General features: G+C 45.9%; 1 protein-coding gene across 3 annotated transcripts in view; it reads right to left on the reverse strand.

Annotated features, from left to right (window-relative positions):
* The window catches only part of LOC107323019 (peroxidasin homolog), a 39,190-nt gene that overhangs the window by 8,288 nt on the left and 6,482 nt on the right, over nt 1–24,420 (reverse strand). For all 3 annotated transcript variants that reach the window (XR_001559133.2, XR_001559131.2, XM_015881701.2), the window contains exons 2-16: nt 21,351–21,422; nt 15,019–15,090; nt 14,696–14,767; nt 13,345–13,416; nt 11,903–11,974; nt 10,500–10,669; nt 9,084–9,201; nt 7,386–7,555; nt 6,664–6,936; nt 6,378–6,494; nt 4,900–5,058; nt 3,124–3,236; nt 2,179–2,335; nt 1,249–1,357; nt 338–495 (exon numbers count right to left, since the gene is read on the reverse strand). Coding sequence is in view for 1 of the 3 variants with exons in the window: in XM_015881701.2 (XP_015737187.1) it covers nt 338–495; nt 1,249–1,357; nt 2,179–2,335; nt 3,124–3,236; nt 4,900–5,058; nt 6,378–6,494; nt 6,664–6,936; nt 7,386–7,555; nt 9,084–9,201; nt 10,500–10,669; nt 11,903–11,974; nt 13,345–13,416; nt 14,696–14,767; nt 15,019–15,090; nt 21,351–21,422 (1,904 nt within the window). In the remaining 2 variants the exon portion in view is untranslated. The remainder of the gene's footprint in view (nt 1–337; nt 496–1,248; nt 1,358–2,178; nt 2,336–3,123; nt 3,237–4,899; nt 5,059–6,377; nt 6,495–6,663; nt 6,937–7,385; nt 7,556–9,083; nt 9,202–10,499; nt 10,670–11,902; nt 11,975–13,344; nt 13,417–14,695; nt 14,768–15,018; nt 15,091–21,350; nt 21,423–24,420) is intronic.

Below are 24,420 nucleotides of genomic sequence, written 5' to 3' on the forward strand. Positions count from 1 at the left end.
CAGCCCCTCTCTGGAGCTGTGGGAGTTAAATGGGTGAATGTTTATTAGGGTTAGAGTCTTTGTAGACAATCAGGAAATGTTTATCAGAACTGAACCACTCTCCTGAGCACTGAGCTGGTTCAGCAGCCACACAACCCTCTGGCTGTTGTGGCACCCATGAGATAGTCTTAGATAGAACTGCAACCCAGACAACACGTTTCTTACCATACCTATAATCGATGGAGACATTTTGGCACAATGTTACACAAGACTCTTTAAATGTTCTGCATGCCTACACGCTGTTATTTTAATTGAATTCTACCCACATGGTTAAGAAGGGAAAGAAAATCTCCCTTACCTGTGACATTCATATCCACAATCAAACCTTGCTGCACGTGCTCCTGAATCAGCTGCAAAGTCCTTTCAAAGATCTCACCCGCCCTGGCTGTTTCAATGGTGTAAGGATCCCGTGGGTAGCGGAAGAGGGCCAGCAGGTCGTTGGGTGTCTTGGGGCGTCTGTCCCAAGGAATCAGGAGAGATAGAAGGATATTAAAATAAACACACAGCGCTCAGAGCAATGGGACCCTGCAGAAATCAGGTTCTCAGCCTGCCTTGGTGCTTGACCCCAAAACCAGAGCACAAAAATGTGGCTTGCCCACATATTACGGATGATTAAAGACAGGATATTTTCCCCCCAGGAAAGTAAACATATTTAATTTTCTTGGTATCTGTGTGTTGGTTTTGTTTTGTTTCGTTTTCTGTAGCTATTTATTTTTCAGCCACCAAAACCCAGAGGTTTGGGGCTTTGTACGAACTGCTTATTGTTTCAATGAAAACCACATTCTGGAATGGAAGTGGAAGGGATTTTCACTCTCTTAGATGTCATTTTTCATTGAGGAAACTCTAAGAATTGTATCAGCATTTCTCTTCCCCTGCACTCACAAAACAACTATGCTGATCTATTTTTTACTGTGTACTGTCTCTGGAGCCAAGTCCAGTTAACAAAACGCACGCAGTAGATGGATGTAACATAAGAAGTGCTACTAATACACCAGTTTTTTCCAGGATCCCAACACCTTTCTGTTACGAAATTCTAACACATCCTTACACCTACATGGTACAGCTTCAACCTTCAATACCTTGGGCAATACAGTAGCTTTCATTTGCAGACTGTCAACGATAAAAGGGGATTTCATAAGGCTTCATTCAATGCCTCTTGTCTGCATCTCTCACACTGAGATGTGAGATCCTGGCCCTTGGAGCATTTACCTGCTGAATAGCTCAGTGCGTGTTGAATTGATGGCATGGTCCACACTGCTGATGGCTTCCCGCAGGGATGTGGCTACGAATGTGTCACCACTCCGACCGACATCCGTGGCTTTCCAAAGCAGAAAGAGAAAATAAATACCAGCTTTGGCTGGTGGTTAAACTGAAAAAAAAATGTGAACTGAAAATAATGCTTTTATTTCCCACAAAGGACATCTCTAAAATTCACGACGTTCACCTGAAGGCATCACTTATACGTTCCTTTTGCATTTGTGGGACACTTGCAATTCAACTCTAATTTAGCATCAGCACATCAGCACCACCATTGTAAAACAAAAAGGCTAATTTCAAGTAACAAAGAGATTTCAGATTATTTTCAGTTCTTTGCATACAGTCCCTGAAAGTGATATTAATTTCACCTAATAAGCTGCTCGATATTCCTGCTGGTAATTCCTACATGCTCCAGTAAAGGTCTCTACTCAAATCGTTAACCTCATTGTTCACCTTTGAATTTTTGCCCCTGATCAGTTCTTCCATCCCCTCTATGAAACACAATGCCACACTTGACCTCTGCTTTGACCAGCGGAGGAGTGCTGCTCTTCTTTATTCATCCCACTTTATCTAATGCACAGAGCAGTTGCTTGAAAAGCAGAGGCTTATTGCGCAGCCCCTGGGGACAGAGGGAATGTTTAAACCCCAGATTTGCAGTAACAGTGCTGCTCTCCCTCTCCCTCCCCGGTGTGTGAGATTGGGGTCAGATGTGGGAGCGTGCTGGCGCATGCTAAGAAGGTTCTCCCCCTCATGCTTGTAAGAAACCTGTCTGCACAGCTAAAGAAATAAGAAATAAAACTCTTATTCAAAGTGCAGCCACCAACACTACATAATCCTCGCTGGCATGAAGGCAAAAAGAAGAAGTAGGAGGAGGTACAGTACCGGTGATGGTGAGCTGCATGGCGCTGGAGGTGAAGCCAAAGGGGTTCCGTGCTATACACTCATATCTGCCTTGGTCAGCCACACCAAGATCCTGGATGGAGAGGGTCCCGTCCTGGCTCACGTGGAACTTGCCGCTCTCTGTGATCTGAATCCCCTCCTGCTTAAAAAGACAGAAACTGTGTAAGAGTGGGGAAAGCTCCCCTGCATCCCAGCCTTCGGCAAACTGCATGCGATGAGCCAATGTGGCCACCAGATGTTAGCACTGCTCTTCGAGAGAAAGCACAAAGCCATCCGAGGACAGCTGCTGCTGCTGCCTGGAGCCACTGCGAGGACATCGTGCTCAGCTCCTGACCCTGCTCTCCCTTTCGGCTGCAGTTTTTGCTGGCTCTGAGCTCTAATGCTTTCCTCTCTCCTTCTGCTCCACTGCTGGAAAGCTGCACGTCACCTGCCAGCAGATCTCCATAGGAGCAATGAGTCTCGAGCTATTTCCCCTATAATCTGTTGCATGCTTGACTGTGCTCGTAGCCAGGGACAGTCCTAGGTGTAGTGCTACGGCACAGCAGGAAAAATCCTGAAGAGACCCATCTAATAAGTTCTTCAAAAGAGCAGCCAGGCTGCAGAGTGACTGTAAAGGACCATGGCTTTGTCCCATCTAAACTATAGCCAACCAGCACCATCCAGTTCCAGCAGTGGGAACCCTGGAAAGAAGCAAAACTACTTAGGAAAAGAATAATCAGTTTGCAGTTTTCTCCAGGAATAGTCAGTCAAGCATCCCTAACATCCTGAAAGGTCACTGGCACAATGTTACTCCTTTGGAAAGAAGAGCATGAGAAAACAGGAAGGTGTGTTGCAAAGCTTTGAGCTTGAGAAAGAGCAATGTTCTTTTAAACTCTTAAAGAACACAAACGAGTTGAAATGTTGGTCTGGCAGCGCAGTGCTGCTCACCTTCACCCAGGTGATGGTGGGTCGTGGGTCCCCCTGGGCAGCGCAGGTGATTGCCACGTCCTGGCCTGTCTCTGCCACCACATCTTGTGGGGGGTGAAGGAACACAGGAATCACTGTGCAGCACAGGGGAGAGAGTCACAGTAAATGCATGAAGGAAAACAAATCCATGTGCAAAGCATCTCCCCACTGGGAAAATGGCTCTTTGTGCTGTTGCAAGAGCTCCCCCAACCGAATGCGTTCTCTGTCTCCCCACCACATCCTCCGTAATTTACATTCATTACTTTCTACTCTTGTGCATCTCTAGCTGAGGCAATTATAAGGGAACGTGCTGGCTTCTCTGTCATATAAAATCTTCCATTAAATGACTTTCCAGGAAAGATCATAGAATGGAAGATCATCCAGTTCCAACCCCCTGCTATGTACAGGGTTGCCAACCACCAGCCCAGGCTGCCCAGAGCCACATCCAGCCTGGCCTTGAATGCCTGCAGGGATGGGGCATCCACAGCCTCCTTGGGCAACCTGTTCCAGTGCATCACCACCCTCTGTGTGAAAAAAATTCCTCCTAATATCCAACCTAAACCTCCCCTGTCTCAGTTTAAAGCCATTCCCCCTCGTCTTATCACTGTCCACCCTCGTAAACAGCCATTCCCCCTCCTGTTTATACACTCCCTTCAAGTATTGGAACTAATATTTGGAAATATGAGCTAAACAAGCCCAGTTCCCTCAACTTTTCTGCATAGGAGAGATGCAGTAGCTGAAGTGATAATTATGAATTGATTCAGGAGTTACCAGATGAAGCTGTCTGGGAAGTACTGGGTCACATCAAGTCATTCTATTGATCTTTCTGCTTTTACAATATTCTGTGAGCTCTTTTCTTCAAGCACTACTAATTTCATGCTTCCACTTCCCTTCCACCCAGCCTACCATTAGTAAAACTCTGTCAAGTCTGTGAAAGAGCAGGAACGTTTGCTCATGCAGGAAGATTATTTATATGGGAATGAAAATCAAAACACATTCCTGTGAGGCTTGTGTTTTTACAAAGGCTTGATATTCAAGAACACCTAAATTTAGGTTGAACCTATGACCTTGTAAGCTAATGCTTCAAGATAAGTGCCCCCGGAGCCAGAGTTATGCTTTGGTGAGGGGAAATCGGGTGTTTTTCTTGAGAACTTTTAAATATGAAAAAAAAAACAAAGTAAAAAATGAATCTCACAATTTGTTCTATAGGAAGGCCCAAATTCAATAAACAAATAAATATGACGAGGGATTTAATTAATACAACTTGTAAATCTCCCAACAAAAGCCTTCCGTTTCCTTTCCTTTACCAAAATCACTTTCTTAGTAACAGCTTCGAACACACTGAATGGCCTCATGTCTCACCCAAACTTGTTGGATATCAGAGCTCATCTGATGGGCATTAAGAGTACAAGACCACCCCTTGGTCACAGAGCCCTGCCTGGTGTCTGTGGGGTGCATACAAGCCCTTCCCCCAATCACTGCCCACCCCAGATGATTTCATTCCCACGGTTATACTCTTTCTTGACAGCTCAATAAATTTCCAAGGAAGGAAAATCAAAGCAGCTCCTTCCAACTCACAAATCTTGGCATTCTGCAAACTTCAAGTTTCCCACCAACCGATAGAGCTCTGGTGACCAGACTTCTGCACCCTGGCAAAAGCAAAATCCCATCCCACAGTTCCCCGATTGCCTTATTCACCATGACATCAATGTAATGAGAGCCATTTGTCAGCCTGAGTTTCCCACCACCCCAGCTTACCCCGTGGGGTCACGGCCAGCTGCACAGGCAGGGTCCTCACACCAATGGCACTGATGGCGTGGCACTCATACTGCCCTTGGTCGTGCAGGGCCACCCTCATCACTCGCAGGGTCCCTGTGGAGAGGATGCTGTGCCTCCGGTCGCTTGGCAGCGGTCCCCCTGCTCCAACAAACAGCTCAATTTGTTAATCAACTCTCAGGTTTCTCCACCCATCACTGGTGTTTCTACAAGTTCAACACTTCTCTTTGTCCCTAGCATACCATCAGCCACCCTGAAATATAGGACAGATGCTGCTCTTCCCATGCCCAGGAAGATGACGGAGTTGTCTTGTCTAAACAGTGGGAAGATGGCATGTTTTTAGTTCCCTTATAAGCCTTTACTTAGTGAAAACTGCAGGCTCGCTGGTACCTGATGGATAGCAACTCTGTGGTCAATATTCGCCTTCTTCCAGATAAGGGCTTTATTTATATCAAAGACCACGAGGAATGTGAACCCTCCCTACACTGTCAGAAGTGAATCCGAGGATGAGTTGTGCTCCACCCCATCTTGTCCTCTTGTCCTGGCTATAACACATGAAAGCTCTACAAAGCTTGGTTAATTGCTGCATTGCCAAATGACCTTGCAAATCTGGTTACAAAACTGCCTTCTTAATCTTACTTCTTGCCACTGAGGCCTTTCCACATCTCTACCAGAGATCTGAGTTAAAGGAGTTCGAGCACGTGGTAGAGAATTTCAGCTGGTCCTTCTTAACCCCGTGTCAGTGCTATTGCTGTGGAAGCTGGAATACAATAGCCATGAATCCTCCACAGCACTAAACCATTAATTATGGCTTGTGAAGCATAAGGAAAAGTTGGAGGGCCTCTGGGCCAAGCATTATTGGCTTCTGTCCCAGAAAGTGTTAGATGGGATCAGTCTGGTGGAGCCAGCGCTAACAATCATCCGAGACTTTAAAAGCTCACCACCACCTGTTGGCCCAAAGTGCTTTTTCCTAAGCTAAAAGAAACCTCAGAGCTGTGTCAGCAGTGACCAGCATTCTCCTGCTATGTGCTTGTCAAGAGAAGCAATGACAATGGCAATGACAGAAACTCTGCCCTTCCAAAGGAGGCAGAAGCCTCGGCAGGGGGATGTTCAAGGCTTTCTGTCGGTTTCGTGCTGATGAAAAATAGCACACTCCTTCCTTTCACCATGAGAACTTAAGAGAATATGCTCTCACAGAATGGCTTCAGTTGGAAAGGACCTTAAAGATCATCTAGTTCCAATCCCCCTGCTGTGGGCAGGTTACTTCCCATCAGGTCAGGCTGCCCAGGGCCCTATCCATCCTGGTCTTGAACATCTCCAGGTATGGGGCATCCATGGCTTTTCTGGGCAGCCTTCCTCAGTGCTTCACATTATCTTTGGTGATCTACAACACAGCTTTTCTCACCTGTACCCTGTGGATGGTGGCAAAGAGAGAAAACCCAAGTCAAGTGAGGCCGTACCTGCTCTCGTCCAGGCAATCACAGGTGGGGGGTGACCCTCAGCAGAGCATGGGAAATCCACACTTTGTCCCTCAGTTACTGTCTGATCAGTGGGGATGACAAGAAACCTGGGAGAATCTGGAAGGGAAAGCAGCAACTGATCAGCAGGCAAAAAAAACATCACAGCACAAGTTCAGATTAATTCTCGGATCACGGGTGCATGAAAATTAACTACTCTTGATGCACAGGGATTAAACACACACTGAACACATCACCCCAGAAATGGCACCAGCCTGGGGCTCCCCACCTTGCACTATGATCCTCGCTGTTGCCTGGATGGATCCCTCAGTGTTGCTGGCATTACAGTTGTACTGCCCTTGGTCTGAGAAGGTGACATTCTGGATGAAGAGTCCTCCAGAGCTGGTGATAGCGAAGCGGGGATCCTGCGGTAAAGGAGAGCCTGTGCCAAGTGTCCAGCTGATGCGAGGGTGGGGGTGCCCAGAGACCCCGCACTCCAAGGTGACGCTTTCCCCAACCAGCACTTCAGTGTTTTGCGGCTGGATCACAAAAGTGGGCTTGGCTGGAAGGAAACGAGTGCTTCAGAAACCAGGAGCCCTGCTGCCTGCTTGCTTATGGACAGAAATTGCTCAGACTCTTCATGCAGCCCAGCTAGTGTCCATCTAGCTCTTCCCATGACCTCCAAACCCTCAGCAATGCCCCCAGCCCCTCCTCCTTTACACAATCTCCCTGTGCCCTGATGCTGATATATCCCCAGCCCTGTGTCCCTACCACCCTTTAGAATTCTTCACAGCCATTAAATTCCCTCCCTAACCCCAAATCACCTCCAACCTCCCAATTTCCAACTGCCACGAACGAACCACCCCATTGATGGCACTAACTATTAGCCACTCAATTCCCCAGCACACCAAGAACCACTTGGTACATATTAAGTAAGGATTTAATGATCAGCTCCGCTTCCAGCCCCAACCACGCTCCCAAGTCATCAAGGAGTACTCAAGGCTCAATTACATGGGGTGCCAAAATAGCGCAGAACAACTTCTTGGGTCTTGACCTCCCCAGCGATGTTCTTGGCCATGCACTGGTAGACGCCTTTGTCTGACTCCTTGGTATTCTGGATCATCAGGGTGCCATCTTGCAGCAGATTCAAGCGGTTGTCATCTTTCATGTCAATCTTATTACTGAAAAACAGCCAGAAACAGGCAAAGTTGGAAGAGGGAAAGCCGAAGTGTTCTTCCCACAAGCTGCTGGGGGGCTTTGCATGCATTAGATTAAATTGCCATTCCTTGACAGTGCTTTGAGACTTCATGACATTTATAGCAAGGGTTATGATTTAGAGCGCTAAACTCCAGCTCTGATTTACTCCCAGGATGGGATGAGCTATTTCCTCTCTCACTGCTGACTACATGCGACATTTAGAGCCCATCAGGAGAGCATACTGTTCCTATGCAATAGCATCATTGCTATTGCCATGCATCTGAGTACAGAAAGCTTGCTCCTATTATTTACTAAATGTAAATACAAAAACAAATGCTTATTGTTATTGTGTGCAGCCATTTCTATTTGAATGGGCCCAAAAGTCTTAGAAGAGACAAAAACCTCTGAGAAAGACACCATGGGACTGGGACCCCACCATAGCCTGGATTCCAGCCTGGGATGTAAGAGCTGTGAAGCATCTTCCCTCTTTCTGCAATGGCTCCAGTCCCCAGAGCCCAGCCTACAGCAGCAGGTCCCACTGCAACACCCCATTTGTCCCAGCATGAAGGAATCCTGGATGGCTGTGAATGATTGAGAAGGGAGAGAGGACCCTAACTCCCACCAGGACAAAGGCCAAATCCACTATGCAAACTAACATGCTTGTCAGGCATTTATTTAATCCCCCTGATATCTCCTCACTGTAGTCATACCTCATTTGTTGAACATTTATTATCATTACCCCTCTTACATTGCTATCTTTGGGATCCTGCCAGCATTTCCCCAACAAAATCTTCCTTTCAGGGGGACTTAACTCAGACGTAAACTTTTGCTCTGTGCTGAAACTTCGCCTAGAAGGGAGTTAACTGAAGGAGCTCACATTGATCATTGTTATTAATATCCAGCCTCTATTCAGACTCCCCCAGACAAGGAGCTCGTAAAGCAGCTCAGGAACTTTACTTCCTCAGTGGGTAACTGCTTGAGCACAGAATATTCTATTGTGCAGCACTGCTGTGGCATCTAGCATAGCCACAAAGCTTTTCAACGTTTATGTATTGAACACTCATCTATACACTGCTCTGCAAGGTCTGTCTCTCAGTGGAGCACAGTGATTTTCCCCTTGATTGAAAAGCCCAATCCCAGCACACTGGGCCTTCAGTGAGAAAAAACCCCAGATACAAGAAGCATTTTAGCAGTTAATAAATGGCAAATACGGTGGCTGAGAGCAACAGGAAATACTGTTTTTTCTGATCAGAAGACAATTGCTTTCAGCCTGCAGAGCATGTTTACTCTTGGAATCCACTTCAGCACACATGAAACATTTTAAATACAGATAACTTGGATTACATGGTCATCAGAGAATACCATTAAAAGGAGGTAAATGCAATCCATGGAGTATCCATTTCTGTATCTTTAACTTTGTGTGAAACAGCCTTTGTAATCACAGCAGTCACTGGACAGTTCAGTGCTTGGTACGAACCTTTGCTACCCCAGGGCTCTTTGTATGGCACTTACTTGTTGTGGAGCCAAATAATGGCAGGCTTTGGGTTGCCTTCTGCCCTGCACGTGAAATAAACCGTGTTTCCCAAGAGGACATCGACGTCATGGGGCTCCGAGGTGATGCGAGGCCTCTCTGCATTTTAACACAAAAAGACCATTTTAACACAACCCTGGAGCACAAAACCACCTCCAGTTCAACCCCAGCAGAGCACACCAGCAGTGAACCCAACACCCCTTACAGCACCAGCACAACAAACAACACCTCAAACCCAAGTGCCCTCAAGGATTGGTGTGGCCATTCTGATTGCCAGTGGCTGCCTCCTGCTCAGCCCAGGCACACAGGGCACAAAAACTCCCTGTACGCTGCTTATCAAGTGCTGGCCCCCGGCTCCCCCAAACAAAGAGTTGGTGGCACCCTCACATGGGTTGTTTTCATGCCCTTGGCAGCCCACTGCTCTCAGCGACCGCTGGCTCCATCTGAACAGTGCCAGCTCTCTGCAAACCACACCACTTCCCTTTTAATAGAATTTCATTCATTATGTCCTTGAATAGGGCCAACCCTATTCAGCTGAGGTTTTCACTACATGCTTCATTTTAAGATGTACTCACGCATTGAGAAAGCCAAACACATTGGAGGGGTGTGCTATAATAGAACAAATAGGCACACCGTCTAAAGCACTTGATCTTGTTTCAACAGAATACTTACTAATCTCTATGCTGACCAGTAATCCAGTGAAAACAGCTGGATTACTTGTAAGATTAAGAGAGAACCTGCCACCATGCTCAGTGAAAGGACTGTGCCTTTATTCCTCAGCCTACAAGTTGGTGCCCAACCTCCAGGATGCCGTTGAAGCGCCATGACACAAAATGCTGACCCAGTGCAAATCTGCACAGCCAGCTGACATCTGCTAAGAAGTGATGGGTCAGCTTCATGCCAGCAGGCTCCATCCTGACTCAGAAATCAGCTCTCTGCATCGTTAGGGCTTTATGCTGCATTATGCATCATTTGTCTTCCCCAGCTGGCGCAACACCAGGGTAACAGCGTAATGCCAGCAAAATGTTCCCACCACAGGTGCTCTGGCTAATTTGACAGACATTCCACTGTGAGCCCATGCCTAGAGCAGGACTAATTTCCAATAGTGGCAGGAATGGCTCATGGTGCAGCACAGCTCATGGCAGCAGTTCTGTGCCAGCTGCGGTCTCCAATCCCTTTCTGTTCCTTCCATGAGGTCGCAGGCCCATTTGTGTCAATTCAACTCAGTGCAGGGCTGTGCTTGTTTCTGATACAAGGATGTTGTTGGCCTTCTTGGCCACCTGGGCACATTGCTGGCTCACTGACAACTTGCTACCCAGCATCAGATCCAGATGGACAAAGCAGTTCCAATCCCAGAGCCCATCCCTGGGGCCATGGGGTTTTTATATCCCACTCACCACAGTTGAACTCCTGGGCAGTCAGGGTGACGATGGAGCGGCCGTGCAGCTCCCGTGGGGCCTCGCAGGTGGCTGCAGTTTGGATGCTGCCCAGCTCAGCGTATTTCTGTAGCAGCTCAGCCAGCCACAGCAGGTCGCAGTCGCAGAGCAGTGCATTGGAATCCAGCCTCCTGCAAGAGCAGGGGAAGGCACATCAGCCCCCAGCCTCCCAGTTGCCCACTCTGCCTGGCATTTGATCACATCCCAGAAGAGAATATGAGATAGTTAATCAGCAAAAACACCTCGATGAATTCAGAGTGCACGGGATCAATCTTATCCTAGAGGTTGCAGCATTTCTGCACCACAATAAGAACTTTTATTGCTGCAGCACATGTCAAATAGGAGCACTGGTGACCTCCAGCTGCACCCATGCCTTTCCTCCCACTGACCTCATTACGACGTGCAGGGCTACGTGCGAGGATAGGGAGACTGCTGGGGGATTAGCTTGTGTCTCCTTCCCCACAGACAGTTTTATAGTAGATGGGTCTTAGCCATATAAATACGTGGGGGAAAGGCCTAATGTTTTAATGGACAAACATCTGATTAAGTGAGATTTCACACAAGGCCACAAAAGGGCTTTTTATAGACACTACATCTTTTTCCTCTGACACACGCAGACAACATTTCATGAGCTGTTTCTCTGTTCAAAAACCATGAAGCATTTTACCTGCTTGCAGAACTCACAGAGGGCTGTGATGAGATAGTGGGAAGCACATTATTATCTTGCAGTTTAAAATCATGGTAAAACACCAAAACCCTTTGTGTTCCTTGTTGCTTCATTCCCCCTCCCAAAGCAAAGCATCTCAGAACTTATTTCCACAGATCACGAAAGGCAAACAAATCTAAGTACTAAGGGTTATAAGCAATCAAAATGCAAGATTAAGAGACTGTCAGGTTACATGGAAATAACACAGCAGGGCTTTTCTTCATGGGATGGGAACCAAGCACTGCAGCACCCCTCTGAGCACATTTTTTTTTTCCCTTCCATGTTAGGACACTGATCTGAAGACATGACTGAGATCCCACATGTGGCCTGGACATCCCACGTCTCTGCAGGGTGTTTTATGGGATCAGAGCACGTAGGGTAGCAACGGTTTGAGATGACTTTCCAGGAATGCTCATTCCTGGGGCATTAGTGAACTGTAAGAAGATTAGTGCTAGACTTTAATTAGACACCAGTGTGAAGTAACTATTAACTGGTTAAATCAGCTCTTGCGTCCAACCAAAACTGTTTTATAAACTTAACAGTGGCCTTAGAAGTGCAACAACTGAGAGCTTTGCCAACCAGGCACATTTTTGCTCAGGTCCTGGCCATCTGATCAAAGATAAACAAATGCTCTTTGCAGGCAATGTTTTTCACTTACAGTCGTTTGAGGGATTCCAGTTGAGAGAATGTCCCTGGATGAATCCTGGAAATTTTGTTGTTGTGCAAGAATCTGCAATAGAAGAACCCATGCCAAAACATTATTCAGTATTTGCACTGCAGATGGTAACATCCCGGGTCAAAACTCAGCTTAAGTACAAAGGCTGCTCACCAAGATGGAGCTCGCTTTTTTACATGTACTGTGTTTGCTTCCATGAGCTACACAGATTTGGTTTGTTTGTGGGTGCAATGCAGCACTCCAAAGCAGAGAGCGGGTGTGTACTGGAAATGGTGACTCAAGGCACGATGTAATGGATTGAAACTGGAATCTTCAAGTGAATCTGCTTCGTGCTCTGCAAAGGGAGGAGAAAGGGCACAAAATCCCTGTGGATCGGACCCGCTCAGTGATTTCTGCAGCTGGGTCAGCTTTGGTTTAAAAGAGACCTTCTTCTCCCCCTGTGCAAGACATGAAAACTGTATGGGGCAGCCACTGGAGTTAGGCTCAAGCAGCATCAGACAACCCCCAAACTCAGTGTTACTAAGCCAACTCCATGAGCAGATCCAATTCAAGCTTTCCAGTTAGAAAAGAAACCCCACAGACTGCACTGAAACACAGCAGAGACAACCAAGAAGGAACAATTAGGCCTCCTTAAAGGAGAAAATTTAGTCATTCATTTACGTCTAATATACACAAAAGACCATCTATGAAAGGTAAGAATTCATTGGAGTAGATGGTGGAACAGAAGAACAGGAAAGCAGTGTGCTTGCACATAACTGTGTGCACATTTACAAGCACATTCAGCCTAGTTGCCCGACTTGGATGCTGACAAACCTTGCTCTGAAATTTAAATCCAGAATTCCTGTTGGATCAAACACAGAGGCTGAGATCAGCCATGACAGACTGATCCAGGTCTGACTTCTCCTGAGGGTGTTTGGATCCCCCAGCTTTGTTTCCCCATCACGCAGGGATTTAAAGCATGTTTGCATGCAGTAAATATGTGTTTGTTGATTTCGTTATGGAGCTGGAATCGCTGTGTATGCCCTTTTCCTGGTGCCTATACCACCATTACAAGCAGCGCTAGGGAGCAGGAGACACAGGACTTTGATTCCTCACTGCTTTCAAGCATGTTTTTCTTGTTAGACTCCCTTGGGACTTTGACCGCGCTGCCCAGCAGTGACTAATGCTGACCTTACAGCTGGAATAAAATTGACTTTCTACAGATTTACCCCTACTCAGATGAAAACATAACACGAGATGAGAAAACCCTTCACAGTCTCATTAACACTTCTACCTCGCAAGTGCATACAATCTGCATCTTTGAAGACGCTTTTTCCATTTCTTTCCATTTTGCAGGTCACCACACTTTGCTTCACATTACAGAAAATAAAGGTTTATTTCCCCTTCTCTCCCCTTGCTCAATGAAAGGTCCCATCTATACTTACAGCCTTTCAAGTTTGGGTAGGTCACTGAACGTCTCTGGCTCCAGCGTTTCCAGGTTGTTGAAGTGCAGGTAGCTGGCAGGGAAAACCACAAAGGACAAGGTTACAGATCTCAATTTAAAAGACAGAAGATCTTTCCAAATCACTGTACCAATATCTCAATGGGTGGAATACATTGCCGTGCTATAAACACATCAGCCCTTCTAAGAGGGGTCATGAGTTTGCTAAGAATTCATCTGTAGTAGAAAGGCCCTGAACAACCTGATAAAACTGAAACTCTTCCCCCTGATTTTACACATGCATACATTTCACAGTGGAAACTGATTAATCATGGATCTACAAATACTTGTTCTGCTATTGTAGCTGACCGCATTAAGAAATAATTGCCTAAGCCTCCTTGATCTGTAATGGAAGGAATCACAGTGCATGGTTTGCTACCAGAGCATGAACTGACTCAGATCCTGTGGTGGAGAGCAAGTGTGAAGAGAAGGAAATGCACGTGTTATAGTAAGTTTAAGATATCTGCTGTCATTGCTTTGGACCTTGAGGAAAACACCTGACACTGTCCATCAACTGGATTATACTTCTCCTGGAAAAGCTGGCCTGTGGGGTACAGGAAAATGGAGAAGGATACGAGCAAAGCTAATTCTTCTGGAACCATTCCTGCCTGAGAGATTAAAAACAGATGGGCCTTTCAGAGGGTTGTTTGTTGGTTTTGTGGTTTTGTTGTTTCTTTTCTTTTATTCATGACATCAAGTCTGGAACGCTGGTTGTTAAAGTATCACTGTGGCCAGCACCATCTCCGCAAGCACAGCACAGCCAGAATCTGCTTCCTATGTTTTCTCCCAGGCATCGCTGCAGAGCTGGATGAAGGAAACCCATCCCATACACCAGGATGGGAGCACAGCTAGTGCTAAGCTTGCAGGAACATCCCACTATGCTCCCTCCACTTTTGCTGACAGCCTGGAGAACAAGCTGAATTCTACTCCTATTGCAAGAAAACTGCTAGTCACATTTGAGCCCTACAAACCATCTGCTGGGACAATCCATGAATTACTGGTTTCACCTTTGCTGCCTCTTCTCCAATGATGCAAATAATGCCTGTACTTTAAACACCCATGATTACAACATGCCTTGTAAGCAGTTTGGGGCTGGAAGAGAGCATATAGCATGTCATAGGAACAGTCCGCATATTGCCTGACCCAGATCAATACTGGGACCAGCTGTATGCAGATGAAGCCAGTGCAATGCTGCAAAGCTGGACATCACACTCCTTGCTAAGTACAAATAGAAGTGCAGAATTAGAGTTAGATGACCCAGCAGCTCAGCTCTGACACACACTGTGTATACTTACAGCTGCTCCAGGGAGTGCAGCCCATGGAAGGCATGTTGCTGGATGCTCTGAATTTCGTTTTTATAAAGGTAGCTTTCAAAAGGAGAGAGAAAAAAATGCATCAGAATAACCACTCAGCAGCCGTATTTGAAAAGACACAGGAAACAGCTACAAACCTCAATCCAAAGCAGAACTTTCTGATTGGATTCAAGGGCAATGCTTTACAGCTGCAACATTAACACCCAGAAATACTAAGCACACAACGCACACCCGTCACTGGAAAACTTTAGCAGTGAGCTGTTAAATTTCAAAGAGGTGAAGAGATAACTGAGTTATCAACTCACAGGTACTTCAGGTTCTCCAGATCTTCAAAGGATCTTCTCACGATATGCTTTATCTGATTATTGTTCAGCAGCCTGTTCAGATCAAGAAACAAAAACAGAGCCGGTGAAATCACAGCGTGAGAAACTCTGGGCATTTGTATTGGTGGGTGGCCATGGAAAAACCCTTAATGCATAGAATTTAAGATTTAAAGGGGTTATTAAGCCAAAGCTGGGATGCTCACAGCAGGTAACTCAAGAACATCTCCTGCCCCGAGTTGCCATGTGCTTCTAATACGTACCACACTCAAAGATGCTTCCCTACATTTTGCCACAGTCTTCACCCAAAAGCTCCAATTTTGGCTAGGAAAAGGATGAGGGGGAGGGAGACAAAGAGCTGGAAGCAGCGGGGAGGTCAAAATTCAATCACTGCTGCCAGTCCTGTACAACTGCACAGGTCTTTGGAGTGCACGGTTGTGTGAGCAAAGCCCAGTTTTAACTGTATGAAAGCAGTTCAAAACGCCACTGCACAGGTTATAGAGGATGTTAAATGGAAAGGCATATATTTAATCCCTTTGTATACAAATTGGTATGTATGAAAAATAATATTACAGACCCTGTATCTGCTGCTATGCAGAAACAGCCACTTTAATTCTAGAGAGACTTGTGCCAGATTTTAATACAAAATCTACGGACTGCATCGTGCTGGCAGCCATCTCTGGCTTTTATGTGCAGTTGCCATGACTGTGGATGCAAATGAATGCCTGTGCCAGTGACCAGAAAGGCAATTCACCCTTATAACCGCCACAACGGTGGTGACCACACAGCTGAATGCTACAGAAACTCTGCAACCGCTGCCAAGCCAAACACCATGAAAACTCAATAAATCACTTAAAAATAGCTCTTTAATGGACAGGATTTAACTATACATCGTGGCTGCCTAACTGCACCACTCCTTTGGGCCTCTCCCTGTAGTATCAGATCCAGCAAAGCTTACTGTGGCCATCAGTGGGTGTCATAACCTGATGGCCCAGAGTAAGGACTTCACCTTAGCACAGTTCCTAACTGGAGAACAGCCTCTGGTACTACAAGCAAAGGTTCCTTCCTGGGAGGAAGGATTTGTACAGGTAAAGGAAGGAGAGAAGAGACAAAGGAGTGAGGAGAAATTGATAAAAGCCTTTTGGAAAAGAAGATGAAGATACAATCACATGCTCAGTGATCTTAGAAGCACTGATACGTTACAGCAGCTTCACAAAAACAAACCTCACAGTTGGTCTCTTAATTCAGCTACTTGGGTGCCATTGCACATAGCGCTGTGGATATGCAACCCGAAGAGGTTAAGGCAGAGACATGCTGGAAAGTTTCTGCACAGCTGGAAGCAATGGCTCCATACACATGGTTGAGGCTACATAACCCGATTTTGCTCATAAGGATGCAAAAATGATGTCAAGTTCTTGGAACACGCTATCGTGCTTTGACAGCCAAATATGCTGCGTGGAAATACAGCCCCCGAAAACCAACCCAAAGGTTTATTTGTTAATTGAACACCCAAGGACTGGAAATAACTGCTCGAGAGCAGCACAGGAGAGGGCTTTTGTCTATTTACCCACAGGACAAAGACAACACAGGCTCCAATTGTGCACACTCCTTTCCCTGCCCTCTCAGCATGCTTTCATCTGCAGCCAGACAAGAAAGCAGGCAGCTTGTTCTCTGCTATCTGATCCTTGGCCACGCTTCTAAGGATGCTGGATGGGCTGATAAGCAGGTGCCAGCTCCAACGTCATCCCCACAGAGCACCTGTCCCTTGCCATGCATCCAACACTCATTTCACAGGGAACAGGAGGGACTGCCAGCACCAGACCCTGGGGACAGACACACTGACGGCCTCAGTTATCCCATGCTCCACCATGGCCTGAGCTCCTTGGCCGACCTTTTAACACAGAGAACTTAGACCTGGACTGAAATCTATGGAGATGACAAGTTGTAATATATTGGCTGATTGAATTCTGGTACTGTTGAAAATCATGGATCAAATGCATTTTGTTGTCTCGGCAACAGGACGGTGGTCGGAGCCAAACGAGAGCAACTCTGGATGTTCAAATGGCACACACTATGCCGACCTCTTATCTCATCGTCTGATACTTAAAAGAATTATTCATTGCCTGATTAAAGGTTAACGAGTGTATGGAAGAAGCAATCTCTGCTTCCTGTCTCAGGGCTCCCTATTGTAATAGAAGGATATGTCCTGGAATACGCTCAAAACCGAGATAATTTATGAAGTCTATCATACTGCTCATATTCCAGAGAGCTACTTCCAGGGAAATCCATGGACAAGACAGCACATCTGGAACCTAGGAACATTTCAGATGGCTTGTAGACAGCTGTCTGTTCCTGGACTCCTGTGCACTTCACCCAGGCAAAGAAGCGTGCAAAATCCTGGCAATGATCTGCATGACCTGGATACTGATCCCAGCTGCAATCATAGCAAAACGCCCAAATTCCTGGTAACGTTGCAGAGAATTAAAAGCAAAGTCCTGCTACTAACCAGATCAACTGGGAATAAATGCTCTGGCAGACAGAAGCTGGAAAGATCATTATTGATGCATGTCTCGAGCATACCCTGCAGCAAAATAAGCTAAATTAAAGGTATCAGAAGTACATTTCCTGGAGCTTACCAAGACAGCAAAATGATGTGGCACTCCCCTCCATGACAGCTGGTGAATTTGGCTCAGTATGAATAGATGTACTCAAGTCATGCAGGTTTTATTCCTGAAAAATCTTCAGGGAGGCTTGAGATACACAAGCACCACACGATCTGGCCTGTATTCACTATGGGAACGTTTCACATTGAGTTTCCTTTAGGTTCTATGTTCTGTCTGCCCCTCCCTCTCCCTTCCCCACCCTGTCTCCAGGTTGCCAAGCACAGGCTTAAGTTGCATTCAATGAGTCATTTTTCTATTTCGAAGCATGTATTAAATGATGTGACAGTACAGAATTCGGGCTCGGAACATCTACTCTTTCCTCTTTTCATTTGACAAACCACATGCTGCAGTCATTGTGTCACAGCAGCTACTTTTTTCCTCCCACCATTAATAGAAATCATCACGTACTGTATTTTTAAAGGGGGAGAAAAAGTTAGCTTAACACTGAGCCATACATTCTCCCTTGTTGACGGAATGATCTGGAATAGCCATTTCCCATCTTTGAGAATGAAACTTTCATTCCAAGATTCAGCAGCTCTGATGTCCTGGCAGCACACAGGGACTTGTGTTCTCAGGGGAGGCTCAGGTTGGATATTAGGAACGATTGCATTGAAAGAGTGGCGGTGCAGTGGCACAGCTGCCCAAGGAGTGGTGGGGTCACCATCCCTGGAGGTGTTCTGGAACATGGAGACGGGGCACTGAGGGATGTGGGCAGTGGGCACAGTTGGGTGAGCTGAGGTTGGACTTGGGGATCTTGGAGGTCTTTTCTAACCTTAACAGCTCTATGAGGCACTAGAGGATCCCAGATAGCACCATCAGTTACTCCCTCACTCACCCCAACGCGCTTCACAAGCAGGATCTGGAGGGGAGTTGCAGAGCTCACCAAAGCACCTTTTGCTCTCACATGATGCTTCCTAAATAGTCTGAGCACTGGTGGAGATGTGGGTGTCCATGTTCTCTGCAGGGGGGTTGGACCTGATGGCCTTTAAAGGTTCCTTCCAACTCAAACCATTCTGTGATTCTAAGAAGCAGAAGGAAGGGATGAGGAAACCTTACATCTCCAAGAATCTGGGCCCCAAATAATTCCCCCGGTGCACACAAGGCTGCAGGCAGCTGACAAGTGAGCTCTCAGCAGGACAGGATTTCAGATAACTGCTTGTTACCTGTGCTGCTGCATCATGAGGCCCCCTCCAGAAACATATAATGACTGCAGTTCCTCTGCATACAAACAGGGCTCCTGCTTTTAATTTTAAAGCCATGTTCTGTAATTTATCAAACCTCCTGCATCAGGGAGGTGAAGGAAGAGAGCCAGGGGAAGGTCTGAACTTTACCCAGGATGTTTAAAAAGCCCCGTGAGCATTCAGGTCAGGCTCCTCTGCTCTCAGTTCAATTCCTTGTATCGCTACAATGCAGGGCACAAAGGTTTCCTAATCAGGGTGGTTTACAAACTGTCAAACTTGAATATTCCACAGCCATCCTGCCCGGAAGGAGACACAAAACAGAAAATGCACCCAACTGTACTGCCCTTCCTCTGCCAGGACAAAGTGCTTCAGAAAAAGGCATTTTTAAATGCTTATTTTCAGTTAAGGAACATTTAGTTCTGAAAATCCCATGGCAGATAGCTGTGATCTGAGAGTTCCCACAGATGGAACCTGAGCTACCCTGTCCTCTGGCCAAACTCACCCAGCACATCTCTCAGGGACCCTTTAAGGACTTATTCTCTTCATCACTTGAAAACCTATATAAATCCTGTGGCGAAAGGTTACCATCTAGGAAACATCAGCAAATCCTTCAGCTCTTGCCAGTTTTGATGTGGGAATTAGACAAACCACAGTTCCTCAAGAGAACCTTGCATTAAGAGCACAGGGTCTGACCGCCCCTTTCTGTTCACTCACGAATGGGGAACTCAATCACTTCTGACTGTGTGAATAACTGATTTTCCCAATTTGCTGACCAAAGCAGGAAACAAAATGGAGCACAGGAACTACCATCTAACTGATAAGGCTTCATTTATGAAAACAGATGATACTCAGAATTGAAATGTTAGCATGCCATACTTTGTTAGGGCAGTGTTTTTCAGCTAGCCCAGTATTCCAGCTCTGGTAACAGCTGTAAGACACTACTCAAGAGGAAGCACGAGAGTCTATCCACCACCTACACAAAACACATCCCTCCTATTGCCCAGGCATCCATCATTATGAGATTAGGGTCATGGGGGGTTGAAGGGAGGGTACATTCAAGCCTATTTCCTTTAGCATGTTCATGGAAGTCTTGTCCTTGAGATCCCTATCCAAAAGCAAGTGGAGGCAGAAAGGAAAAAGACACCACTTGGAAGAGCTGGTTTCCTTGACGTGGGAGAGCTTCAGTGGTGGAAGAGCAGGATGGGAACTCACCATTCCTCAGAAGAACATTGTGATAAGGTCAAGCCTTCCAGACTCTGGCTCTGTTTTTTTCACTTGATATTTTGGGCTCAGATGCAGTCAGAAATATGGTCAACTTCAATTACAGAAATACATCAATATTAATTTTCTGGATCTTTCCTACTATTTTTGGTCATTAAGTATCACATGGTGCAGTCTGAGATACTAATGAGGGTTCTGTTCGCATACACTGGCCAAGCAGAGTCTTGGGAAATAACATTTTCTACCAGTCTACAAGTAGAGCACTGCCATCTCTACTGGAACAGAGACTTCAGATCTCACAAAGTCAGACAGAAAAAAAACACATACAGACTTTTTCTTGCTGTTCACAACCACAGACATTTGAACCCAAGAAATACGAACGTGTCTGCCATGCAGTGCAGATTCCCAAACTAGCTGGTGGCCTCATATAGAGGCTTGAGCTGTAACCTGGAAATCTCATAGCTGTTAGCACCATGCTACAGCTCGAATAATCAGATCTGAGCTTTGACAGGCCAATTACATCCAGCACAGTTCTGTTTCTGATTTGGGAGCTGGTTTGGATTCAGCTCCTTGGCTACACAAAGCAGATATACTCATATCTATCTTCAAACCCTCAGCCTTATGGCAGCAAGAAGCAGCAAAAGCTCCTGTTGCTTCCTCTGATCAGAGTGAGAAATTTGTTAGTAAAGTAGTAAGTACATCACAGTGGTGTGTACATGCCTGCTCTGGCTGGGATGCAGAACCAAAGGAACTGCCTTACGCTCTCATCCCTATCTGCAATAAGGAAGGTGCTAGTGTTTATTTTAAGGCAAAGCAAAGTGACAGTCTGGCATTTGGAAGGATGCAGTGTCACTTCAGTAACCATCATGCAGAGCTACTGATGTGGTTTATGCATTTGAAGCACTGTGAAAATGAAGAAGCTCTTAATACATCCCTCCATCACCTTGACCCCAGGCCATAACTCTTTTTACGGGCTACTCTAAAGCTGTACATCCTCAAGCAGTAAGAGTCAGGTTAACCAAGACAGGTTAATTGCCCCAGTGTAAGTTATTAAATCACACACTTGATTCAAGAGTGCAAAGCACACAGTCCAGGGTAGAACAGAGACAACCACAACACGTTAGCTGGATACATGCAACTCAGCTGAAATAACTAAGTAAAACCTAGGCCATCTTTAAGCCACTATGGCAGTTAAAGCTAACATAAGTCATAAAGATAAAACCTCATGGTAGGATCACTGAGTGGGACTTACAGCGTGCTGAGGTTCTTCAGCCTCCTGAAGGCCCCAGGTTGTATCTCCCTGATGTGGTTGAAGCGTAAATCTCTGAAAGCAGAAAACACAATCAATGCATTAATAACACAGATGAGCCAGCAGAAATCAACATCAAAGGGCAGAAGGTTCCCTGGGAGAGCCTGCACCATGATCACAGCAATAGGAGCAATGGAGATGACATCAGGGAGGCAGAACAGGAACGTGGATGATGGCTGAGGGCTACCATGACCTGTAAAGTCAGCCTGCACAGCCCTATACCTCCAACATTTATTTTCATACCATTGAAAACTAAAGACTGCAGTGATCGTGGAGCCACTTTTTAGATCCCCAACAAAATCATCTTTGTCCTAAAATGGTTAAATGTGATCAAATAACCTCATATAATAAGCATTTCCCACTTTACTTCACAGTGCTCCAAGACTCCAAACAGCTTATTGCTGCCTGCATTTCAAATCTGTGCCAACTTCAATTAGAATTAGTGGAGTCCAGGGGATTCTGGCAAATTTCAAGGGCTGTCTATGTAACTGCATTGATTTGGAACCCTAAAACATGGGGTGTTTTTTTTTTGATTGCTAATGAGATAATAAAATAAGATCTAAGTGGGCTAACCCAGTTAAGCAAGTAGAAATGCTTCTATAGGGAACATGCATTGATTGGACACTTTGCACGGTCCAGCACATTATAACAAATTGCAAAAGACTGACAAATACTTTTCACTGTTAGTTTCCACCCAAAGCACAGCAATTTTGTGTGTTATTTTTCTGCCTGGACGATCACACTTAGAGAACACACAGCTATTTCTCTGCTTAAGACAGCCTTTTAAGGGCACTTACGTTAAGTGAACGAATGCTCTGAAACGCCATCATGCTGTTGGTGAACTACAGAGCGCCTGAAGTCACATTTAAAAGCAAGAATTCCACGCGTTTCTAAAAGCTCAACAATTATTTTTACAATGGGCTTCAACCAGAATTGGAGCCACTATAAAATTCAGATTAGAAAGGGACACTTGCACTACAGGTAGCTGGAAACCAACTGAGTGAGCAGCCAAAGTATTCAAGAGGAAGATGCCTTGTTCCCCCCCTTTTGTCACTGAATGGGATAGAATACATAACATTGGAAGGCATCTCTTCTGTTGCCTTTTCCCCTTTCTGTAACTCTCCAGCTCTGAACAAAGCAATGAGGAACTGCTTTAGTGAAAGTCCTGCCCTTTTCCAAACATTAACCTTGGCTCATCTGCAGCGTTTTCCTCCAGCCACTGCCTTTGCCTGAAGCTCAGCTGGTGAAAGAACACCATGTAGGGCTGCACCAGGACATTCCTGGCTTGCACAGTGATTGAGAGCACTCCCTGCAGAGTTCAGCCCTTCGTACACAGAAACCCTTGTTTCTCCCTATTCCCAGGGTGCTCCCTTTGAGAGCTTCACATTTCTTTTAACAAACAAGTGTGCTTTTCACAGGGACCCACCGCACAGCTGTTCCGTGCCAGCCCGTCCCAGCTGCTGGGTACGTGGGCAGCTGGGCTCCTTCACTCCCACTTGCATCCCTCCACCTTGGAATGTGCAAAACCTCCAAGGGGGGAGGTGGAATTCCCTTCTGATTTAACAGTCCTTCATACTTTCAAGACTAGGGGTCTGGATCTGCTGCTCAAGGACCCCACATCCTTCAAGCATCCATAGCCTGGGCTCAGTGCTGATCAATTCGGACTGGCTCTACAGAACATCTCCCCAAAGTCCTCATGCCAAAGCACCACAGCACTGCAAGGATACCAGGTTGGGCAACGTGAACAACCACAGGCTTGCTATTATTGAAGTAATTTACCTTTTCTGGCTCCAGGAGGCTCAGCCCCATCCCTGAAGCATATCAAGAAGGAGAGAATTTGCAAGTAGATTGGGAGATGCAGGTATTCACAGAACGGCACTCGAATCCTTCTGATCCTCTCAGCTGTTATCACTGTGTTAACTAATTAACAGCCTATAAAGCAATCAACAGCTTGTACAACAACCTCCCATTTCTGCATAATCTATTTAGGCTTTTAGTGAATCATATATTACAATCTAAGCTAACCAGATAATTAGCTACAAGAGGTATTTTACTGTAGTTCCAGGGAAATTTGTGTTTGCTTCATTAAAGTATCTTTTGCGTTCACAACACTGTGCACAGCAATCATTATTTAACCCAAAGTGGTTGTGGTAAGTGGTAGCCACTCAACCATCACTGACAACACAGAGCAAAGGTTATCTTACAAACAGGGTTAAGACAGTGAGGCTCCATCCAGCTTTTCCTAGAGAACAGAAAGGGTGAAAGACATCCTAAACATGATTTCAAGTTAAGTATCCTCCCTCATGAGAAGAGCCAGAACACTTGTCAGAAAGCTGCTTGTTTATGTATTAACCACAGAGCATAGCAGTCAGCTCTGCAGGTTCCTCCATCCTGCCAAACAGCCCTGGCAGGAAGGGAGAACAGCCTTGCTGTGATGGGAATGAAGCCTTCCAGACTCACTGTCATCAGCTCCCCAACTCAGGAATGTCCCTCTCATACACGAGTCCCCAAATGGCTTTAATAAATGACAGCCTTCATCTCCAAATCCCTACAAGGAGAGCTGAGCAGCAAGGGAAGGAAAGAGACCATGGGGGGACTCCAAGTTTCTGCTATTTTGGTTTGTACTGGTTTAAGATGCTGAGATTTCAGCTGTGCAAGGAGTGAAAATATGTGCAGCATGGAAACAGCGATAGAGAAGATACTAAGATTATGGATGAAACAAAAGAGCACATAAATGCAGAGAGCCCCATGCTGCAGAACAGACCGTGCAGCGCTTATATACTAAAGTCAGAGCAGTGGGCACACCAGACTTTAATTAAGAACTTACCACAGACGTTACTGAAATCAGATTTGGAAACTTCAGCACCCACAGATGGGTCAGACATTTCAGGACTCCTTCTTTGTCAGCTGGGCCAAAAACCAGTCAGTAATTCAGCACTCAGCCTACCACACTGTTCGGGGCGCATGCAAGCTAGCAGACACACAAGTGGTTTCAGGCAGTGGTTCTGGGTGG

The sequence above is a fragment of the Coturnix japonica genome, chromosome 20 (genome assembly GCF_001577835.2).
Source record: "Coturnix japonica isolate 7356 chromosome 20, Coturnix japonica 2.1, whole genome shotgun sequence".
NCBI lineage: Eukaryota > Metazoa > Chordata > Aves > Galliformes > Phasianidae > Coturnix > Coturnix japonica.